We start from the raw sequence: 22,156 nt of genomic DNA on the forward strand, positions 1-22,156 counted from the left end.
GCAGGGAGCCGGAGGCTTTTTGTGGGTGAGGATGGAGGCAGGCTTTTGTAAGGGGTCGGGGTTACGGGGGCTGGCAGTGGCGTCACTTCTGCTTGCCCCAGAGAAATACTCGGGAGTCCGGTGGTGGCTACGTTGAAAATGTGGAGGCAATTTCGGCAGCACTTTAGCTTAGGGGCTGGTTGAAGATGATTCCGATATAAGGGAACCATGGGATTGAGTCGACGAGGTTGGATGCTCGGTTTCGAGGATGGGAGGAGTGAGGGGTGATGGAAATGAAGAGTCGATTTCTAGAAAGTTGGCTTGCAAGGAGGAGTTGGGGGAGAAGTTTGGGTTCCTGCGGGTGGAGGTTGTCAGGTCCATGCAGATGCGGATTTTGCGAAAAAACTTTTTTCCTACTTTTCCGGTGGCATCACACTCCTTATTGTTGGAAGGGAGCTATCAGTGATGGGGCTGGGAGGAGGTCATATTGGCAATCTACGCAAAGATTTTGGAGAAGGATATGGCATCTCTGGGAGTGGGGGTAAAAGGCCAAGTGGGAAGAGGAGCTGGTGATGGTGCTGGAGGGTGGGCTGTGGTGTGAGGTACTGCGGAGGGTGAATGCCTCAACATCATTGCGAGGCTGGGACTGATACAGCTAAAGGTAGTACATAGAGTGCACCTGACAAAGTTGAGGATAAGCCGGTTGTTTGAAGGTGTGGACGATACTTGTGAGTGGTGCGGGAGGGGCCCAACCAATCATGAACATATGCTGTGATCCTGCCCTAAGTTGGAGAAATTTTGGAGGTTGTTCTTCAGCACCATGTCAACGATCTTACATGGGGATTCCAGTCTCCTGGAGGCCATATTTGGGGTGATGGACTTGCCGGAGTTACAGACCAGAGTGGGGGGGATGTTTTATCATTCGCCTCATTGATCGCTCGTAGGCGTGTCCTATTTGTGTGGAGGTCAGCTTCTCCACCCTATGTCTCGGTGTGGCTGGGGGATCTAATGGAGTTTTTGTGTCTGGAAAAGGTGAAATTCGCTTTGAGCGGGGCGAGTGATGGATTTCACAAGAGATGGGTTTGGTTGTACTACATTTCAGGGAGCTAGTTACCATCGGCTGTTAAGGGGGAAGGGGGGACGAAGTGGGATACTTGGTTGAGGTGAGGTTCCTGGGGTGGACGGGGGTGGTTGGAGGTTTGAGGTGTTTTTCGTTGTTATGTTGAGTGTTTAAAATGTTAAAATATTAAAAACGGGAATAAAATTATTTTTTAAAGAAACATAATTAACAATAAAAAGTGGGAAGGGCAGCACAGTGGTGTAGTGGTTAGCACTGCTGTCTCATGGTGTCGAAGTCCCAGGTTCAATCCCGGCTTTGGGTCAGTGTCAGTCTGGAGTTTGCACATTCTCCCTGTGTTTGCGTGGGTTTCATTCCCACAACCCAGAGATGTGCAGGGTAGGTGGATTGGCCACGCTTAATTAGAGAAAATGAATTGGGTACTCTAAATTTATGCGGAAAAAAAACAATACAAAATGGGTAATGCTAACTTAAACATATTGATCCACTTCACGCGAAAACATCCCATCCCACCCACTGAGTAAAATTTCCCCATTCCAGGTCACAGGCAAACCCAACCAAAATCCAAAGTCTTCAAACATCCCCCAGTTCTGGTCCCTTAAAAAGTTACCCATCTCCTCCGGCATATCGAAGTAATGTTCCTTTCCCCATGCGTGACCCACGGGCGAGCAGTGTAAAACATCCAGAATAGGGCAGCATTTGCCCTATTAAACCCAACCTTCTCCAGGTCCTCGGAGGCTGCGTCTCTTTTTTTTATCTCAACCGCAAGGAATTCAACCAACTGCTCAATCGACAATTATGTGGGTAATGATGCCATGGGTCCCTCCGCCATCTTTTTCCTTGCCACGCCACTTGCGTCCTCCTGGTCTGAAGAGTGTCCTTTATTTAACACGCTCCTCATGAGGTACCCTTTCAACATTCCCCACTGAATAATAAACCTTGCGCTTTATTATTCACACTTTTTCCACCCTCAACTTCCCTGTAAAACAGGCAGAAAGGGCGAAAAAAATCCAAACTCGGGCAGGAACCACCTTGTGCGAGACTACTCCATTCACTCCATGCGTCCACCGGAAGTCGGCGAATATCCTTTTTCTAACTTATCCCACTGTATCATTACTGTTCAATGTGTCCAAATATTTCTGTTCCCTTAAGAAATATTTTCTAAGAAAATCACTTGATTTTTTTTTTAACAAACAATTTTATTGAGGTATTTTTTGGCATTGTAAACAGTTAAAGATTACAGAAATATGCAAACAACAACGGAAAACCAACACTTCAACCAAACCATAGTGCACATAACCGCTCCTCTCCTATAAACACTACCCGCCTATGTATGTCTGACTTGATTTTAATCAAGTAAAGTACGATTGCTTTCAAATGGTAAATACCAATCTGAAAATTGCACAGAATACAAAGAGAGTCCTGTCATAGTTCTGGAGAGGTACAGTCTGAGAACTGTACGGTGCATGTGCTGTGTGGAATTGTGTGTCTATACAACACTGAATGAAGTTACAGTTATAGGAGGATCAGTGTTGAAGAAAAAGTTATTTGAAAAAACACAAAGTCAGAAGGAGTTGTAAGATGTGTGTAGTTCGCCAGGTCCTATGAAGAGATTCTGTGTCTTGTAGTTTAACAGTAAGTGTTTTAACTATTCATAACTATGTACATATATAGAGTATAAGGTCTAAACTAGGAGCTATCTCCATGCTTGCCTCCACACACATCTCTGTCCAGTACAAGACTGCCCTCTAGACTTGGATCCTTTATATCACAGTGAGGGCGGTACTGTATCGACTACCAAATTAACGCTTTCTATGCCAGACCGTTATATTACAGGAGTATTATTAGAGGTTTGGTTTTATAGAGTCATTAATAGGCTGAATTTGTGAATGCCAGTTGGAGTAAAACTGGAGGCGGCCTCATGGAGTCAGGGGGGTGGGAGCCTCACTTCATGCACCTCGGGACCCGGCCCAGCACCCGCCATGCCAGGCCATGTCTGCGGACACTAGCCATCCAATGGAAGCGTCGACCCTCCACAATCATCACCAGAGTAGCTGACACCTATTTTGTTTCAATTTTATGTGCCTGTACTTCAGCCTCCATTTTGAGGCGCCCTCTCTGTCTTTCTACATGTTTGAATCACCAGCTCCCACCTGAGCCTGTGGGGCTGCTAATGTGTCATTGCTGGATGGTCTGCTTTTTGTCCTCCAGTTTCAGGAGCCCACCCACCATCCTTACTAGAATGACAAGTGCACCCTCTGGTTACTTCATTGCCGTGATAATGTAAGCCTGCTTGTGACACTAATAAAAATGATAAAAATGGTATTTCTTTAACAATTGCATTGGGGTATACTTCCCACACAGTGCAGGGTCAGGATCTTGATGTTTTCCTGACCATAGAGAAACATTGTTGGTTGATTTAGGAACAGAAAAGACAAAGGGCTGGATTCACTGATTTTGGGCCTACGTGTGGAGGATCTGGGCGCCCCACGTCAAAGCAATCGGCGGCGCCCCCTCCTGCGACGAGTGAGAGGCTAGAAGCTGTGCCGGATGAAACCCCCGGCTCCCATGCTAAAAACAGCTGGAGAATGGCGGGGTCCGTGGCCGCACATGTGCACGGCGACGACCTGCAGCTAGTGCCCCCATGGCCACCTCCTGGCCACCCCCCACCAGTCCCCCCAGCCCTCAGCAGGCAGGCTGGTTCCGTGGGGGCCTATGTTCCTCCGCGCTGGGCCACTGTAGAGCTCCGCCATATTGCCCGGGGGCCGGCGTGAAGACGGGAAACCACGCGCATGTGTGGAATCATGCTGGCCGTGGCTAGCAGGGGGCTAGCAGGCAGCTGTCGTCGAGCTCGCAGCTCCAACTGTCGATATGGACCCCCGCATTTCCGGGTTATGCACGGCCTCCAGCGGCCGCACTGTGCTCCATGGCGGACTCAGCCTGCGGACGTGGACCCCCAAAATAGTGCCCCGCATCAGGCCCTCTTCCGGACTGCTCGCACACATAGTCCCTGTGGTGAATGTGTAACCACTATAAATTCACACTGTATATTACTGTGTCCCTGTAGGCTCCACCTGTGAGCCGTTGCGCTGCTCTGCCCACAGGGGGAGATGAGGAGCATGTACAGGGCTCCGCCCTTGGCTTTGTCCCCAGCAGGAAGTATAAGTGCTGCGGTCCTGCGAATCCGCTCTCAGTTCAGTATAGTCGCAGGCAGGCTCAGTTGTACACCGATTAAAGCCACAGTTTACTTCAACTCATGTCTCTGAATGAATTGATGGTCGCATCAGTCCCAGTCCCAGTCACTTGCACTCCGATCGCCCCGGCCCCCGACTGTGGCGGCCGTGGATGAGTTTCCTGAACTGCAGGACCAGATTAGAACCGCACCGTCGGGAATTCAGCTGGTCGGGGCGGAGAATAGCTGGGCCGGCACCATTTCTCTACTAATGTTGACCTCCCTCAGTTCTTCCTTCTCACTAAACCTTTCATTCTCCAATATTTCTGGTATCTAATTTGTGTCCGCTTTTGTGAAGACAGAACCAAAGAATGTATTCAATTGCTCAGCCATTTCTTTGTCCCTTATTATGCATTCCCTGTTTCTGTCTGTTGAGGGCCTACCAATCTCTTTCTCTTCACATATCTATAGAAATGTTTAGTGTCTGTCTTTATGTTCCCTGGAAGCTTCCTTTCGTGCTGTACTTTCCCCTTCTTAATCAATCCCTTCGTCCTTTTTTGCTGAATTCTAAACTGCTCCCCAATTCTCAGGTCTATTATTTTTCTTGGCCAATCTGTATGCTTCTTCCTTCGATCGGATACTATTTCTAATCTCCTTTGTTAGCCGTGGATTGGCCCTCTTACCCGCTTTACTTTTGTGCTAGACAGGAATGAACAGTTGTTGTAGTTCCCCCATGCGTTCCTTGAATGTTTGCCATTGCCTATCTACTGTCATTCCTTTAAGTAACTCCCCCCAATCTATCAAGCCAAATCACGCCTCATATCTTCATAGTTCCCTTTATTAAGATTCAGCACCCTAGTCTCCGAATCAACTACTTCACTCTCTATCTTGATAAACAACTCTATCATGTTATGCTTGCTCATCCCCAAGGGGTCTCGCACAGCCAAATTGGCATTGATTCCCTTCTCATTACACAGTCTAAGATGGCCTGCTCTCTAGTTGGTTCCTCCACATATTGGTCAAGAAAACCATCCATATACACTCCAAGAATTCCTCCTCTACGGCATTGTGGCTAATTTGATTTGCCCACTCTTGTGAAGATTAAAATCGCCCATGATCACCAATATTCCCTTATTACATGCAGCTCTAATTTCATGTAAAATGCCATTCCCAACCTCACCACTGCAGTTTAGGGGTCTATGTATGATACCCACTAATGTTTTTGCCCCTTGGTATTTCTCAACTCTACCCATACAGACTCCACATTGTCAGACCTAATATCTTTTCTCACTGCTGTGTTAATTTTCTCTTTAACCAGTAGTGCCACGCCACCACCTTTTCTTTTATGCCTGTCCTTCCTAAATACTGAATTCCCTGGGACATTAATTTCCCATCCCTGGTCATATCTCCGTAATCCCAATTATATCATATCCATTTATATCTATCTGCGTGATTAGTTCATCCACTTTATTGCAAATGCTCTGTGCATTAAGACACAGAGCCTTAAGTTTGTCTTTTTCACATTGTTTGTCTTGCTCCCAATATTTTACTCTTTTGCCCTGTTTGAATTTTGCCCTTGGTTTCTCAATCTATCACTTTTCTTATTCACTTTGCCATCTTTTGTTTTTGTCCTTGCTCCCTCTTTCTCGGACTCCTTGCATAGGTTCCCATCCCCCTGGCATATTAGTTTAAACTCTCCCCAACTGCTCTAGCAAATAGTCCCCTTAGGACATCAGTTCCAGTCCTGCCCAGGTGTAACCCGTCCAGTTTGTACAGGTCACACCTTCCCCAGAACCGGTCCCAATGACCCAGGAATCTGAAACCCTCCCTCTGACACCATCTCTTCAGCCACGTATTCATCCAATATATCGTATCATTTCTACACTGACTAACACGTGGCACCGGTAGTAATCCTGAGATCAGTACCTTTGAGGTCCGATTTCTTAACTTCCTTCCTAGCTCCCTGTATTCTGCTTTTAGGACCTCATCGCTTTTTTTACCTATGTCGTTTGTACCGATGTGTACCACGATTTTAGTTTAGACGGGCAGCATGGTCGGCACAGGCTTGGAGGGCCGAAGGGCCTGTTCCTGTGCTGTACTTTTCTTTGTTCTTTGTTCTTTGACCACTGGCTGTTCACCCTCCCCCTCCAGAATGTCCTGGACCCGCTCTGAGACATCCTTGACCCTAGCACCAGGGAGGCAACATACCATCCTGGAGTCTCGTTTGCGGCCACAGAAACACTGTTCCTTGTACAAGCAGCTCATGGGGAGATGTTTTCCTTGTTGACTTTATCTAAGCTTGTCAAGGTCCTGTACACCTCTATCAAATTTCCCCTCAATCTCCTTTGATCCAAGGAGAACAGCCCCAGCATTTCCAATCTAACCTTGTAACTAATTGCACACTGACTGTCCTATTCCATAAGCCTCAATTTTCTTAACCAGTCTTTTATGTGGTACTTTGTCAATGCTTTCTTAAATCCATATAGACAACATCCACCACATTCCCTTCATCAATATGCTCTGCTATTTCGTCAAAGAATTCAATTTGATTAGTCAAGCACAGACTACCTATTGCAAATACATGCTGACTTAGTTAACTCAAACCTCTCCAAGTGCCTGTTGATTTTTTCCCCTGATCAAGGATTCCAAAACGTTACCCACCCTTTCTGTCAGACAAACTGGTCTATGGCTCCTTGGACTGTACTTGCATCTTTCCTTGAATAAGGCTACCAAATTTGCCGCTCTTCTATCATACCTCGGGAAGCTTGAAAGATTAAGGCAAATCTTTCCGTTATCTCTATCCCCGCTTCTTTTAGCAACCTGGGACACAAGACATTTGGATCAGGTGACTTATCTACCCTCGGCATAGCCAACCCTTCCAGTACTTCTGCCTTTGACTTTTCACACTATCCATTGCCTTCACTATCTCCTCTTCCACTGACACATTGTCAGATTCCTCTTCCTTAGTAAACACCAATTGCAAAAGCTTATTTAATATTCTAGCCTTGCCCTGCGTTTCTATGCATATATCGCCCTCTTAATCCCTAATAAGACCAATTCTGCCTTTTGTTATCCACTTACTACTTACCTGCGGCTGGAAGATTTTTGATTTCCCTTTCACCTTGACTGTATTCTGTTCTCATGCTGTCTCCTTGCCAGTCTTAGGCTGGATTCTCCGCTCCCCGACGCCAAAATCGCGTTCGGCGATTGGGCGGAGAATCCATTTTGCGTCAAAATCGGGAGAGGCGCCGGTATTTCAATTCTCCACCCCCTGAAAAATGGCGTAATCTAGGAGTACACCGCGCCGAGTATCCCCCACCTCAGGCCATTGCCTGAGGCTCGCCCTGCGATGCTCCATCCCTGACCGGCCGAATTCCCGACGGCGTGGGGCTCTCATGGTCCCAGCCATTTGGGAACCTTGTGTGGCAGCTGCGGACTCAGTCCAGGGCTGCCACAGTTGGGGTAGGACCGATCAGCGGGAAGGAGGGGCTTCATCCGGGGCTGGGGGCTCTGAGGGTGGGCCGTCCAGGGCTGCGAGCAGCCGCGTGGGGGCACTACGTTGGCGGTCCAGGTCCGTGGGCTGAGTCTGCCATGGAGCATGGCACAGCCGATGTAGGCCGCCGCCATGCCCATGCCCAGCCTCTGAACCGGACGTGCAGGGGGCCGTATCGGCAGCTGGAACAGTGAGCTCTACGCTGCCTACCTGCTAGCACCCAGCAAAATGGAGAATTGGTGGCCTTTTGACACCAGTTGTCCTGGCGTAAAAGACCACTATTTTCATGCTGGCGTGGGGACTTAGTCTCCAAAATGGAGAATCCAGCCCCTTGTTTTCCTCTTTATCTTCCTTCTCAACTTTTTATATTTGACCTGGTTTTTACTTGAAGAACTCACTCATCATACACCGTCCTTTTCTATTTCATCATAATCTCTTCCTCCCTCGTCATCCATGGAGCCCTGTTTTTGGCTCCTTTCCTTTGTTGTAATATGCCTAACCTGTAATTGAAGCATCTCTTCCATTAAAAATTGTTCTGTTACAGCTTTTTCCTGTCAGTCTCTGCTTTCAATTTACCCTGCCTAGATCCCTTCTCTTGACATTGAAATGAGCTCTCTTCTCCATTAATTTAAACATTATAATACAATGATCACTCTTACCCAAATGCTCCTCCGCAAATACTTGCTGCATTTGGTCCACCTCATTTCCTGGCACCAGATCCAGGATTTTCTCCTTTCTCATTGGGCTAAGAACATAGAGATTAAGGAAATTCTCCTGAACACATTTCAGAAATTGCTCCCTCTCCTTACCCTTTACTCTAACATTGTTCCAATCAATATTTGGTAATTAAAGTCCCCTAGTATCACCACTGTATAGTTGATGAGGTGAGAGAAGGATCTATCAATCTCATTTATTTTCTTCTCTTCTCAAAACAATTGATAGATTACAGTGAAAGATATACAGACAATATTCCAAAGCATTAGCAGACTAGCCAGAAGCTGCTGAGGCGAGAAATATTTGGAATGAAAAAGGAACACATTTTCTTCAAAACAGCTTTAGAACTGGAAGAGACACTTTTAAGATCAGTGGTGTTAGTGATGCTAAAACTATTGGTGAAAAATAATGGCTAAAGGTTCAGTCATGAAAGGTGAAAGTTGACAGCTGTGTGTTGGACTTGTCAAAGGCATGTAGAAACCATCCAATGAATTTAAAGAAAGTACATCCAAGGAGGAAATCAAGATGTAATACCAACCATTGTACAATGCGAGCGGCCAAGGTTCTGTTGGCTGAGGGCACATAACCTGTCAGAAGTTGATGAATGTATATTGGAGGCATCAGTAAAATAATGATAGCGCTGGTTGATGAGTGGAGGTCATTATTATGGAAAAAGACCAAATCCCCTAATTTGATGAAAAAATAACCAGATATCAAAAGCTGGATTCTCCGTTTGGTATACTGATCTCCTGTCGGAACTAAATTGCTTCTGGTTTGAGTGGCACCCAGAAGCAATTCCCTCTCTCTTCCCCTGAAAATGTATGCATGTCGGGGAGTGCCAGGGAATCTGTTCTGAAAACCGCTATTGGGCTGCCATTTTGAACAAACGGCCTGATGCCAAGGCCCAGTGGCTGACCCCCTCACCCCCACAATGCAAATGCTGCCCCCAATCCCCGCTGACAAGTAAGGGCATCCTCCACCCTCCTTCCCCACCACCATGGGACTTCCTGGGTCACCCTTCCTGCAGAACGCATGCATTATGGTGACCCAAACGCCCCATCTGTTCCTCCCATCAAATCCCCCCATCAGAGTCCCCCGCCACCAGAGTCCCCCGCCACCAGAGTCCCCCGCCACCAGAGTCCCCCGCCACCAGAGTCCCCCACCCCCTATCTGGAAGTTAAAGAGCAGACCAGGCAGAAACAGTGAAAAATCACTGTTTTTTCACTTACACCTGCTGCCGCAGACAGAGGTGTAGAAAGCAACAGCTTTACTTCATAGAAAGCCAAAACCACGTCACAAGGCTTTACACCCTGTCCCCCAACCCTTTGATCTGCAAGGCATTTATTCACTTTAAAAGAGAAAAAGCTTTTAGTAGGCTGAAACTGACAGTTATAGCTTCCATACAACCAGATATTTGGATTGTTTGTTTTCATTTCCCTTCATGCTTGAATACATCTCAGGTACCTTGCTTTGAAACTAACCTTAGTGGTTATAAACATCGAGCTATAATTGACAGCTCCTGGCCACATCAAAAGCAGCTGTGCTCTCTGCTGAGAAAAAGAGAATGCGAAAGCACTTACTCCTAGGCACAAGATTCTCTACCGCATCAGGAACTCAGCTACCGGTGCTGGGCGGTGGACAATTCCCTCCTTCCCACCCACACCCCAGCCAGCTTTTCTTGCACAGGCAGTGATTTGAGAGTGTTCATGGAATCACGTAGTATTTTACAACACAGAAACAGCCATTCAGCCCGATGCCAGTGTTTACATACCACAAATACCTGCTCCCACCTTGATACATCCCACTTTGTCAATATACCCTTCTACTCCTTTCTCACTCAACTTGATCTAATTCTTTATTTTTCCAATCATTTTAACTATCCCATGCAGTAGCAAATTCCACATTCTCACAGCATGGCAAATTGTTTTAAAATTTTCTGTGCTCGACCCTATGAAAAGCTTTGAAGATGTGTAAGGGCAATGGCAACCAACTCAACAAAGTGTTAACAGAGTGGAGAATTGCAATACACCAGCAGTGGAATCACCATACTGCATTGTGAAATAACTCAAACTTTTCAGTTTGATAGTTAAAAGTCACAGCAGCTTGCATATCTTTATAAAGTTGAGATATAAGCTGCAGGATTTTCCATGTGTGGGATCCTCTGCTTTGCCAGCAGCGCACCCACATCTGCGGTTTTGCCGATGGCATGGGATGGCCACAATGGGAAATCCCATTGGCTGGTTGCCAGAAAAGGAGGATCCAGCAGCCAGCGGGGGCACGCTCGCTCAAAAATGGGGCTGGCGGAATGAAGAATCCCGCCCAAGGTGACAACAACAGAAATTGTAAGTAGAAGAGTAATCACCTGTTATAACCTGCCTGCTTACCATTGGCTGGGGACTAATGACAATCCCACAATCCTGTGGGAGTATGAGCTTCCCCAATGAGGGGGGTGGAGAAATCATTAGCAGACCCCCTGCATAAATAGAGCTGGCCAGTTTGGAACCAGCAGAGAGAGAGAGGAATGAGCAGCAAGGGAAGTTGCTGCTGCTGTTGTATATATATTATTGTAAATAAATGTTATTTCTTTGCATCCTGAAAACTCTTGCTGGATTCTTCGTGGCTCTCACAAAATCACCTTTCTTGGGGATAGAATTAATGTAACAAATATTTCTCAGAGGAAGCAACAATGCGCTGGAAATAAGAAATCTGGAAGAAAAAACACTGGGCAGAACAGTGAGAATCATTGCATTGCAGTGTAACTCTGGCACGTCTTTACATTCTGCTATTTCGCCCCATTTAAGTTGCATATCTTACAAAATATCGTCATTATAAACATACTGTGCACTCATGAAGACTTTGGAGATTCTTTCCACACAAAGTGCACACTGGGAGGAGTTAGTGTGGTGCTTTTGATGCCCCCTATTGGGCAGTTCTATCATAAATAACAGAACAAACTGGTAACATTCCATTCTCTTCAACAGATAAAACACAGGCCAAAGGCTTTTTGCACATTGCTCTTCTTTTATATGAGAGAACAGACAATGTAACTCATTTTAGCACTTCTTGTGGGAAACAGGTCTCCAAAACAAACAAATATTAATTTCTATTAATATTTAGTTATCAAAATTATGTTAAATGTATACTTTCACAGCTTTAAGTTTTATGTTGTGAAAATAGATGAATTCCAAGTGTGTCAAGCATAAATCTACTTAAAATTCCCAGATGTGTATAACAGTATAGTATTAATTTCAGGACTGCTTAAGGACTATGGTCACTACTGGTGCCTGTATCATTCTAAGATTAAATGCTTTGAAAAGCATTGTCTAAAAATATTTTTGAAGTTGTTTTGGATTAAGATTTGATAGTAGTAATAAACACAGATTCATGAGCCTTTCTGGCTTCACGTAATGCCAACCCAAAAATTATCAACAAAATAAAATCAACATTGGATTTATGTCCAATTATTCATGATTAAAACTGACCATTTTTGTGCCCCATCTACTCTCAGGTTGCCATCATTGTAACTGATGGCCGGCCACAGGACCGAGTGCGAGAGTCAGCCACACAAGCCAAGCAGACTGGCATTGAAATCTTTGCCATTGGCGTAGGCAGGGCAGAGATGAACTCACTGCGCGAGATCGCCAGCGAACCTCTGGAAGAGCACTTAGACTATGTGGAAAGCTACAGCGCTATAGAAAAACTTTCCAACAAATTCAAGGAAGCATTCTGCGGTGAGTAATGCACCAAAGAAAGGAGAATGGTGTCAATCCAGTAGCATCGCAGTTAAGAGGTCAGCCCATTAGATCATAATTCTGGGTAACAATATTTACCCATCAGTACTCAAACTGGACTGGTACCCTTTTTAATCTGGTACTCAAGTAGGTACAGTTTACTTCTGTTTACATAATAATTTAATTTTCTGAGCATATGATTAATGCTTAATGGGAAGAGGAGTTCAACAAGGGTGTTTTTTTTTATCATTGGTCCTCTTCTGGTGTCTATGTTAAAACAATGATTAAAGAAGTGTTTGAAGACACAGAGCCTGACGTAAAGATTGGGGTTGCGGAGGGGGGAGAAATTATAATATCCATTAGATTTTCAGATGCCAAAGCACTTGTAGCAAGCACAGAAGAAGGACTAATAGATCAGTAACAGGAGGCATGAACTTTGGAATGAAAGTGAACATATAAAAACGTAAGTAATGCATATCTCAAAATCACCAAGACATTTTCATATATTCATGGAAGGAAGAAAACTAGAACAGAGGCAGAGCATGCTCGAGGGCCTTAGTGGTCTATTCTTGTTCCTCATTTGTATGATCATCTGATCCAGTATTTAAGAAGCATAACATCTGCAGGTGGAAGGTACAACAAAAAAATAGGAACAAGGATAGCAATGCAAGAGGCTGTGTTTGGTAAGAGACGGTTGCTAACCAGAAAGCTGAATAAACAACTCAAGAAACAAACTGTAAGGAACTTGATTTGGAATGCTGTTTCATTTGGATGTGAAACTTAGTCCCGATGGAAAGGGGAGACCAAATTGCCAAAATGCTTTGAAATGTGGGCTTCATAGAATCATAGATTCATAGAATTTACAGTGCAGGAGGAGGCCATTCGGCCCATCAAGTTTGCACCGGCTCTTGGAAAGAGCACTCCACTTTAGCCCACACATCCACCCTATCCCCTAGTAATCCCACCCAACACTAAGGGCAATTTAGCATGGCCAATCCATCTAACCTGCACATCTTTGGACTGTGGGAGGAAACCGGAGCACCCGGAGGAAACCCACACAGACACGAGGAGAACGTGCAGACTCCGCACAGAGGAAGAAATTATCAATGCTGGATCGTTTGAAAACTGGAACTTGTTATTAGCAAATGAATAGACTGGCACATGACATAGAGACATGGGAAGACTATAAGCCAAGGACCTGCCTGTAGCCAGAACACACATGCTGACAATGATGATTCATGGTGGGGTGGGGAGGGTGAGCACCACTTTTATTGCAGGCATTTCTAATTGTGCATCTTATTTGATATTCTGTTTATAATCTATTAATGAACAGTTTTAAAAAATAACCATAATTGTATGTTATCTTTCCTCTGCAATATATAGGTTTAACAATATTACATTTACTGTATATGTATGTATAGTGAAAGAGTTGAACTGTCGGTCATCAACTGATTCACTGATAGAACAGTTTGAAAGGAACATAATTCTGGGAACCTTGGTTTGTGGCCAAAAACATTTCTATCTTCAAATAATCCTGTTGATACTCTTGTAGTCTGGATGCACAAGTTTTCGAATATTTCCTTTCCTGTGATTGATATAGCCTGAATTTTGGTGTTGCAGTGGTGGATCTGTGTGACAGTGGAGATCATGACTGTGAACACATCTGCGTGAGCACTCCTGGCTCTTACAAATGTGCCTGCAATGAAGGATTTACATTAAATCCGGATGGAAGATCATGTGGCAGTAAGTTTTGTTTCAGCACGGAATTACAAAGTTACTGAACTGAACGTTAGCTAACCTGCACTTGCATTTATAAGGTAAATGTATAAGGTGCATCAATGCTTGCCCTATCGATTCAGCTACCCAACATTATATACTACCCACCCCAATGCTAACACCTTAAATGGATCCAACAACAGAGATTAAAAAACGGGCGGGGACCCCCCGGGGGCCGGAGAATCGCCCGGGGCTGGTGTCAATCCCGCCCCCGCCGTGTCCCGAATTCTCGCCCCCCCCGAGATTCGGTGGCGGCGGGAATTGCGCCGTGCCGGTCGGCGGGCCCCCAGCGGCGATTCTCCGGCCCGCGATGAGCCGAAGACCTGCCGTTGACAGGCCTCTCCCGCCGGCGTGGTTTAAACCACATCTCTTACCGGCAGGATTGGCGGTGCAGGCGGGCTCCGGGGTCCGGGGGGGGCGCCCCCACGGTGGCCTGGCCCGCGATTGGGGCCCACCGATCGCGGGTGGGCCTGTGCCATGGGGGCACTCTTTTTCTTCCGCCATGGCGGAGGCAGAAGAGACCCCTTCCCCTGCGCATGCGCCGGTATGACGTCAGCAGCCGCTGACGCACCGGCGCATGCGCGGACTTATGCCGGCCGGCGAAGTGCTTTCAGCCCCAACTGGCGTGGCGCCAAAGGCCGTTCACGCCAGCCGGCGGAGTGGGAACCACTCCGGCGCAGGCCTAGCCCCTCAATGTGAGGGCTTGGCCCCTAAAGATGCCCCTTTGGGGCGGCCCGACGCCGGAGTGGTTCACGCCACTCCGACACGCCGGGACCCCCCGCCCCGCCGGGTAGGGGAGAATCCCGGCCGTGGTTATTTTCAGGATGAATCTGGGAAATTTCTCCCCAATTCCCTAAACAATGAAGTTAGCTCCAGGAGACTAGGGTTGCCCATGATATACGACCAAATGTACAAGTCCAGATTTGTCTTAGCCTTTGCCAGGCACTATTGGCAACTTTTAGGTAGGATAAAATGAAGCTGATTTGCTTGTTCACAATCTTCCCAAATTAGCCCATTAGTATGATTGCAGCCATAAACCTGGGAAAATGTAAGAAGCACATTGGTGGTGCCTATAAGTGACAATGAAGCCTAAGATGTAGGCATTAGTCTGCAGATAAGTGATGGAATAGTCCTGTACCCAGTCCTGTATTTAATGGATATTGAAGTAGAGGTGATATTGCATGAGGCGCTTACGATCAGTGTTGCTTCGCTCTCTGTGCTGTGCTATATCAACTTCAATAAGCTTTCTACATATTTGCCACCCTCAGTGTGAAAAAGTTATATTTTAACTGTTTATTCGCCTTTTCTATGGTTTGTTGTCCTGGAGGATATTTGGTAATTAATATTATCCTGGAATCCAATTTCCTTGAAGATCATTAATATGACAATAAAATCAACTCAAAGATGCCTTTTTTTCCAATATAAACATATATCTTAGATTATTATTTCATCATAGGTGAGGCACCCAACCCCATTGATCAGTTTACTGGCCTTTCTTTGTACTACCTCTGTCTCCTATTGTACCCACATCTGTACACAATATCAAGTTGGTAATGGGCAGACATGCTTTGTACAAGTATTTGTGATGTATATGGTGTAGGGATTCAGTTAATACTGACTGTATTGTCCATCAAATATGTGGAAATATTGTTTGGATCAGCGGTTAACATTTTGCTGCATTTATGCACCAATTAGCAGAAATGCTCTAAAGGAATCTGACTTGTGCATTCTAACTCAAATGTAGCACAATGACCAACTTGTAATCTTCTGAGATTACACTTTTTGAACCTCTTCCAAAGACCTTGATCCTGAGTTTATCTTCTATCTGGCCTCATCGACACAATCTTCAAAGGAAATGCTCCTAGTTATCTCTCTGCTTCATGTTATCATTTATTGTTATAGTTCATGGGGAAAAGTAAGTTTTCTCTTCTTTAACCCTTGCTTTTAACTTTGTGTACAGCTTGCAGTTCAGGAGGTGTTGATTTAGCTTTTGTCATCGATGGGTCGAAGAGTGTGAGACCTGAAAACTTCCAACTGGTAAAAAGATTCATCAATCAAATTGTTGATGCTCTAGAAATTGGTGATCAGAATGCACGCATTGCCCTTGTTCAGTACTCAAGTTCAGTCAGGACTGAATTCCCTCTCAACAAGTTCAAAAGTAAACAAAACATCAAGACCGCAGTCAAGAAAATGGACTACATGGAGAGAGGAACAATGACAGGTCTGGCGCTGCAACATCTGTCTGAAAACATTTTTGTCCCTTCACAAGGAGCAAGAGAGAACATCCCAAAAGTTGGAATCGTCTTTACAGATGGCCGTTCACAAGATTACATTAATGATTTCGCTCAGAAAGCCAAAGATAAAGGTAATAATTGCTGAAAAATTTACTTTTTTAAAACAAAATCCATTATCCTCAATCCTTATTATGTAGGAGAGAAAACTGCAAAAGTATGAAGAAAGAGCATGTGAGTGGAAGTAATTGGATAGCTCTTTCAAAGAGACATCAGGGGCACAATGGATTGAATGTGCTTTGAGTCTTTCCCAGACTTTCCAGTCCCACCACAGCTGCAGCGATATATTCAAATCCTTGTTGACTTTGGTGGACCGGAAGACCCCACCAGCAAGGTGGGGGGAGGGAGGGAGCGGAGAGGAAGACCCCACCGAGAGGGAGGTAGGGGAAGAGGTAGGGTAGGGGAAGAATTCTGCCGTATGATTCTATAAGAAAATTGTGATGTGATTTCCCCCCCATGTTCCCCACCTAATACATGGCCCATTATGCTACTGTTTATTTTATAATCAGGATTGAATTAATGACATAAAGTATATGACACCATAAAGGCAAAATTGCCCTGCCTTCGCCATACTCCACCTCTCCCTTCATTTGTCAAGACAAGGTTAATTACCGTCCAATTCCCAATGTGCAGAATTAATAATAATCTTTATTAGTGTCACAAGTAGGCTTACATTAGCACTGCAATGAAGTTACTATGAAAAGCCCCTAGTCGCCACATTCCGGCACCTGTTCGGGTACACTGAGGGAGACTTCAGAATGTCCAATTCACCTAACAGCACGTCTTTCGGAACTTGTGGGAGGAAACCGGAGCACCCGTAGGAAACCCTCGCAGACATGGGGAGAACGTGCAGACTCCGCACAGACAGAGACCCAAGCCGGGAATCGAACCAGGGTCCCTGGCGTTGTGAAGCAACAGTGCTAACCACTGTGCTGCCACAAAAGTTCTGCGTGACAAGGTGAATTTACTGATCCTTAGTGCAACATGTTGATGGAGATGCCTGTTCGGGTACATTGAGGGAGAATTCAGAATGTCCAATTCACCTAACGAGCACGTCTTTCGGGACTTGTGGGAGGAAACCGGAGCACCCAGAGGAAACCCACGCAGACACGGGGAGAACATGCAGACTCCGCACCGACAGTGACCCAAGCCAGGAATCAAACCCTGGTTCCTGGCGTTGTGAAGTAACAGTGCTAACCACTGTGCTACTGTGCCAAATTACCAAGAACTTAGAATTGTCTGTGAACAATAGCAGGCTAGAGAATGCTTATGAAATGGAAATGAACAATTATCAATTATCCATTTCTTTAGCTGCTCCATATTCGCTCTTAAATCTACATTCTTAATTTTTTCAACTCCTCAAGATGAGAAGCATCAGTGCTGTTGTACAAAATAATTATTGTTTTGGAAACCCATTATTAGTGATGGAGCGCACCCAAGTCAGGTGTAGCAAATGCATATGCAGAATAGGGTTTCCTCTACTCTATTCCATAACGTTCCTCAGCTTTAACCTTAGTAAAATAATCCCGGCTGCAGCAAAGTGGTATTATTCAATTTCTCACGTAATAGAGCCTTCCCCCTCTCCCTCCCTCCATCTCCTTCCCCTTCTCCTACTCCCCTCCCCTCCCGCCAACCACCTCCTTCCCCTCCCCCCCTACCCATCCCCCCTCCGTCCCCCTCCCCATTCCCCCTCCCCATCCCCCCAACTTCCCCCTCCCCATCCCCATCCCCCCTCCGCCCCCTTCCCATCTCCCCTCCTCCCCCTTTCTCTTTCCCCCTCCCCCCTCTTCCCCCTTCCTCCTCTCCTCTGTCCCTTTCCCCCCTCCCTTCTCTGTCCCCTCCCCTCCTCTACCCCCCCCCCTCCTCTGTCCCCTCCCCTTCTCTGTCCCCTCCCCCTCCTCTGTCCTCTCCCCCACCTCTCTCCCCTCCCCCCTCCTTTCTCCCCTCTCCCCTCCTCAACCTCATCCCCTTCCCCTTCACTGTCCCCAATGATGGGGCCCCAATGGGTTTCCTCCCACCCAATTAAATGCCCCAACCTGCAAACATGTCTCTGGAGAGGGCATTAAATTCCGCCCTAAAGATCTGACCCTCTCTATCACAACATCTGTCTCCATATCTATTACAGTCCTTAGCTTCTCTTCCTGTGTAGAAATCACATTCTGATATTGTGAAAATATCATAATTCTTAATGTTTCTGTCCATCAGTCCTGAAGGACTGAGTGTCCATTGGCAAGCCAACATTGGCTGGCTAATCAATGAAACCTTTCCTTCCAACAACGATAAGTTGCCCACTGGAGTTATTGAATGGTAATGTGAAGTCAATTATCCCACTTCATGTTCCAATAACACCAATTCCAACACTCTATTGCTCCAGATAAAATTGGTTGATTCAACCAAGATTAGGGATGAGACTGAAGCTCCACCTGACTCACTGCTGCTATTATCCATCAAGTGGATGGCACTACAACAATTGTTATTCTCTATGTGTTATGGGAGCGGCATTTTCAGAACCCCAAAATGTATCATGGAGTTCAACCAACCTCTCTCTTGATTGGATTGTTGCCTTTGAAGCACACGGCTTGTTCCCCAGGTGTGGTATTGCAATTATGGACACGTGGGTTTTTAAACACAAAACAATGTTTATTCCATGAATTCAACTTAACCTTCTTAAATAAACATTGGATCCCTTAACACTCCTTACTTAAAAGATAACCCTGAAAATAATACAACGCTAAATAATCCCTCAAAATGTTCCGTCAAACCTCCAAAAGACTTAACACCTTTAAATGGAAACACATCAGGTTAAAGACATTACTATTGTGAGTTTAAATCACCCAAATGATTCAGAGATAGTCTTTCCTGGCAGAGATCATGGCAGATCCAGCTCACTGCAAAAACACAGACACACCCAAGCTCTTTTTCTCAAAACTGAAACTAAACTCCCAAAAAGCAGAAGTGATCTCAGCTCAGCTCCCCCCTCTGACATCACTTCAGTAATATGAGCTGCTGCATTTCTTAAAGGTACATTGCTTAAACATCCATTTCTTAAAGGTACTCTCACATGACACTATGTTATATGAACCTAATCTGCAAGAATGATAGCATCATATCAAGTTCTAAATACAAAATATTCAGCAATGTTGACAATCGTGCTAATGCATTCTTATGTACAAAATGTAATTAGAAGTTCATATTTATCTGTTTCAGGAATTAGGATGTTTGCAATTGGAGTGGGGAATGCACTTGAGGAAGAATTAAGGATAATTGCTTCAGATCCAGTTAAGGATCATTATCATTATACTGCAGATTTCAAGACAATGAATCAAATTGCAGACAAATTACAGGTCAAAATATGTGGTAAGGGAAATTCTTTCAATACAATTCAGTCTTTTGCTATTGCTGTCTTAATCCAGAGACGTTCACGTTTTTTCAGTTTGGGGAATTCTGCAAATATTGACACTCTCAATACTCTACACTATTGCCATGTGCTTGAGAACTGCCTTCAACTAGAGCTTAAATCCATGAACCAATATTCAAATTTCAAAATGACAGTGTCAGCTTCTCAAAGGAATACAGTGCTATTGTTGCAGGACATGTTTTGTTTAGCTTGCAGCAACAGATACAATGATAGCAAGTCTGAATTAGAACTTGTCATGATATGCAGACACACACATAACGATATACAGACAAGCAGCTAATGGATACAGAGAACAGGACATGACCAGTAAGCAGGCAGGACACTCAGAGCTGGGATCTGACTATAAAAGACATGAGGCACCCACACTCTGCCTCTTTCCACTGATGAACATCTCGAGAGTCAGTCAAGGGTGTTGTTACAATCTCACACCTCCACCACATGGCTAAGAGCTAGTCTGGTTCAGTCAGACAGAGTAACCACACTTAAATTAGCAGAGTCAAACTCACAGAGAACTGTGCTAACTGTGCTATTAGTTCAATAAACCTGATTGAACTAACTTCAAGGTCTGGAGTATCTTTCTGATCTAAGGTGCAACCTGTTGCAGCCAGTGTTAGACCAGTGTACCTAACACGACAGAACTTGTCTGTATTATGGATGACTTCAAATTCCTTTGTGTAAAATGGACAAATGGTGAAGTATTTTGTACAAACTAGCTAAAAAATTTGTCTCTATAATGATATGTTTTAAGTCAACACATTATAATGTGGCATGGATTTTCAGTACTGATCTTGAACTGTATTACAACTCCATGCAGGGGAACACCCGAGCAGTAATCATAACATAATTAGTTTTAATTGCATCGGGCAAATGAAGGTTACCAGACATGGGCTGTGTGTAAACATGGAAATTGGATATGTTATAATAAAAGGGGAAGATATCATAGAATCCCTGCAGTACAGAAGGAGGTCATTTGGCCCATCGAGTCTGCACCGACCCTCTGAAAGCGCATCCTACCTAGGCCTAATCCCCCACCCTATCCACATAACCCCACCTAGGGACAATTTAGCATGGTGTATCCACCTAACCTGCACGTTTCTGGACTGTGGGAGGAAAACAGAGCACCCAGAGGAAACCCACGCAAACAACAGGGAGAATGTGCAAACCCCACACAGACAGTCACCCGAGGTAGGAATCGATCTCAGGTCCCTGGAGCTGTGAGGCAGAAGTGCTAAGCACTGTGCCACCGTGCCACCCCAATCTTGGATAAAATAAAGAACCTTGAAGTAGATTAACTTGTGGGTCCAAATTACATTAATCTAAGGGTGAATAATGAAATGGAGCATATGATTTGCAAGGCCCTTGCACTTATCTGTAACAGCTCCTTGGGGTCTGCATCTTTTCCTTTGGATTGGCAGAGTGTTTATATGGTGCTGCTTTTCATAAACAGACAAATTGGATCCAGGAACTATAGGTCCACAAATCATGAGTCAAAGATTCTAAAACATCTCAGGGATCACTGAGATAGGGAAGATATCATCAAAAGCACGCAACATGGCTTCTGGAAAAGTTAACAAATTAACGAGAATTCTTTGAGGAAGTTAAAAAGTTTGTGGACAAAAGCATCCACTGCAAATTGTTTACTTCAACTTCCAAAAAACCTCTGATAATGATAACACAATAGGTTACTCTGCAAGACAAAATCTTGTGGTCTCAGTGGGGAACCGTTGCAATGTTTTCGGAATTGACTACACTCCCAGAGGTTAAAAGTTGTGAGTAATGACTATGGATCTGCTTGGAGGCCGATTACCAGTTGTGTCTCATTACTAGTGAAATTCCGTAGGGATTTTCTTATTATTATTTTCTTAACTGGCCTAGGAAAAGGCATTGGGCAAACGGTCTTCAGGTTTGCAGATGACAAGAAAATTTGTGCAAGTATCAGGAATATGCAAGAGAATCCCGTAAATGGACTTAAATGCATCAGAGGATTGAGCCAAATGCAGGCAAATATCCTTGAACAGACAAGTATCATGTAGTGTACTTGGGCTTGAATCAATATCGTGTGTACATATATGTAACACTACACAGTACTGAATTAAAATCAATTCAGAGAGCAAGGGATTATGGCATTATTGTTCATTACGCTGTAAAGGTTTCTCCAAGATTATTGGTGCATTCATTTTACTGGGAGGAATATCATATGCAGCCAGTGGACAAATAATCAGTGTCTGTGGCAGCAAGCCATTCCATTAGCATTCTGTGAAAGATTCACAACGTGTTGGTAATTGAATCTTTCTTACTGCTGCAACCTGTATGATCTTTCTGTTCTGAATGTCACAATTCAATTACAATCATTTCATTCTGCTGGATTGCTGTTTACTGTCAAGTTACCAGCTTTTCACAGCTATGAGCACAGCTAGACAAAGACACATAAGGCTGATTCTGTGTCTGGCCATTCCTGACCTGGACCAGTGCCCACAGAGATTGCTAGTTGGGTGGCCACAGCT

General features: G+C 44.9%; 1 protein-coding gene across 1 annotated transcript in view; it reads left to right on the forward strand.

Annotated features, from left to right (window-relative positions):
• The window catches only part of matn1 (matrilin 1), a 49,197-nt gene that overhangs the window by 15,626 nt on the left and 11,415 nt on the right, over window positions 1-22,156 (forward strand). Inside the window, exons 3-6 of the mRNA XM_038795978.1 lie at window positions 11,945-12,167; window positions 13,788-13,910; window positions 15,904-16,308; window positions 19,442-19,591. Coding sequence (XP_038651906.1) covers window positions 11,945-12,167; window positions 13,788-13,910; window positions 15,904-16,308; window positions 19,442-19,591 — 901 coding nt within the window. The remainder of the gene's footprint in view (window positions 1-11,944; window positions 12,168-13,787; window positions 13,911-15,903; window positions 16,309-19,441; window positions 19,592-22,156) is intronic.

This window comes from Scyliorhinus canicula, chromosome 1, assembly GCF_902713615.1.
Source record: "Scyliorhinus canicula chromosome 1, sScyCan1.1, whole genome shotgun sequence".
NCBI lineage: Eukaryota > Metazoa > Chordata > Chondrichthyes > Carcharhiniformes > Scyliorhinidae > Scyliorhinus > Scyliorhinus canicula.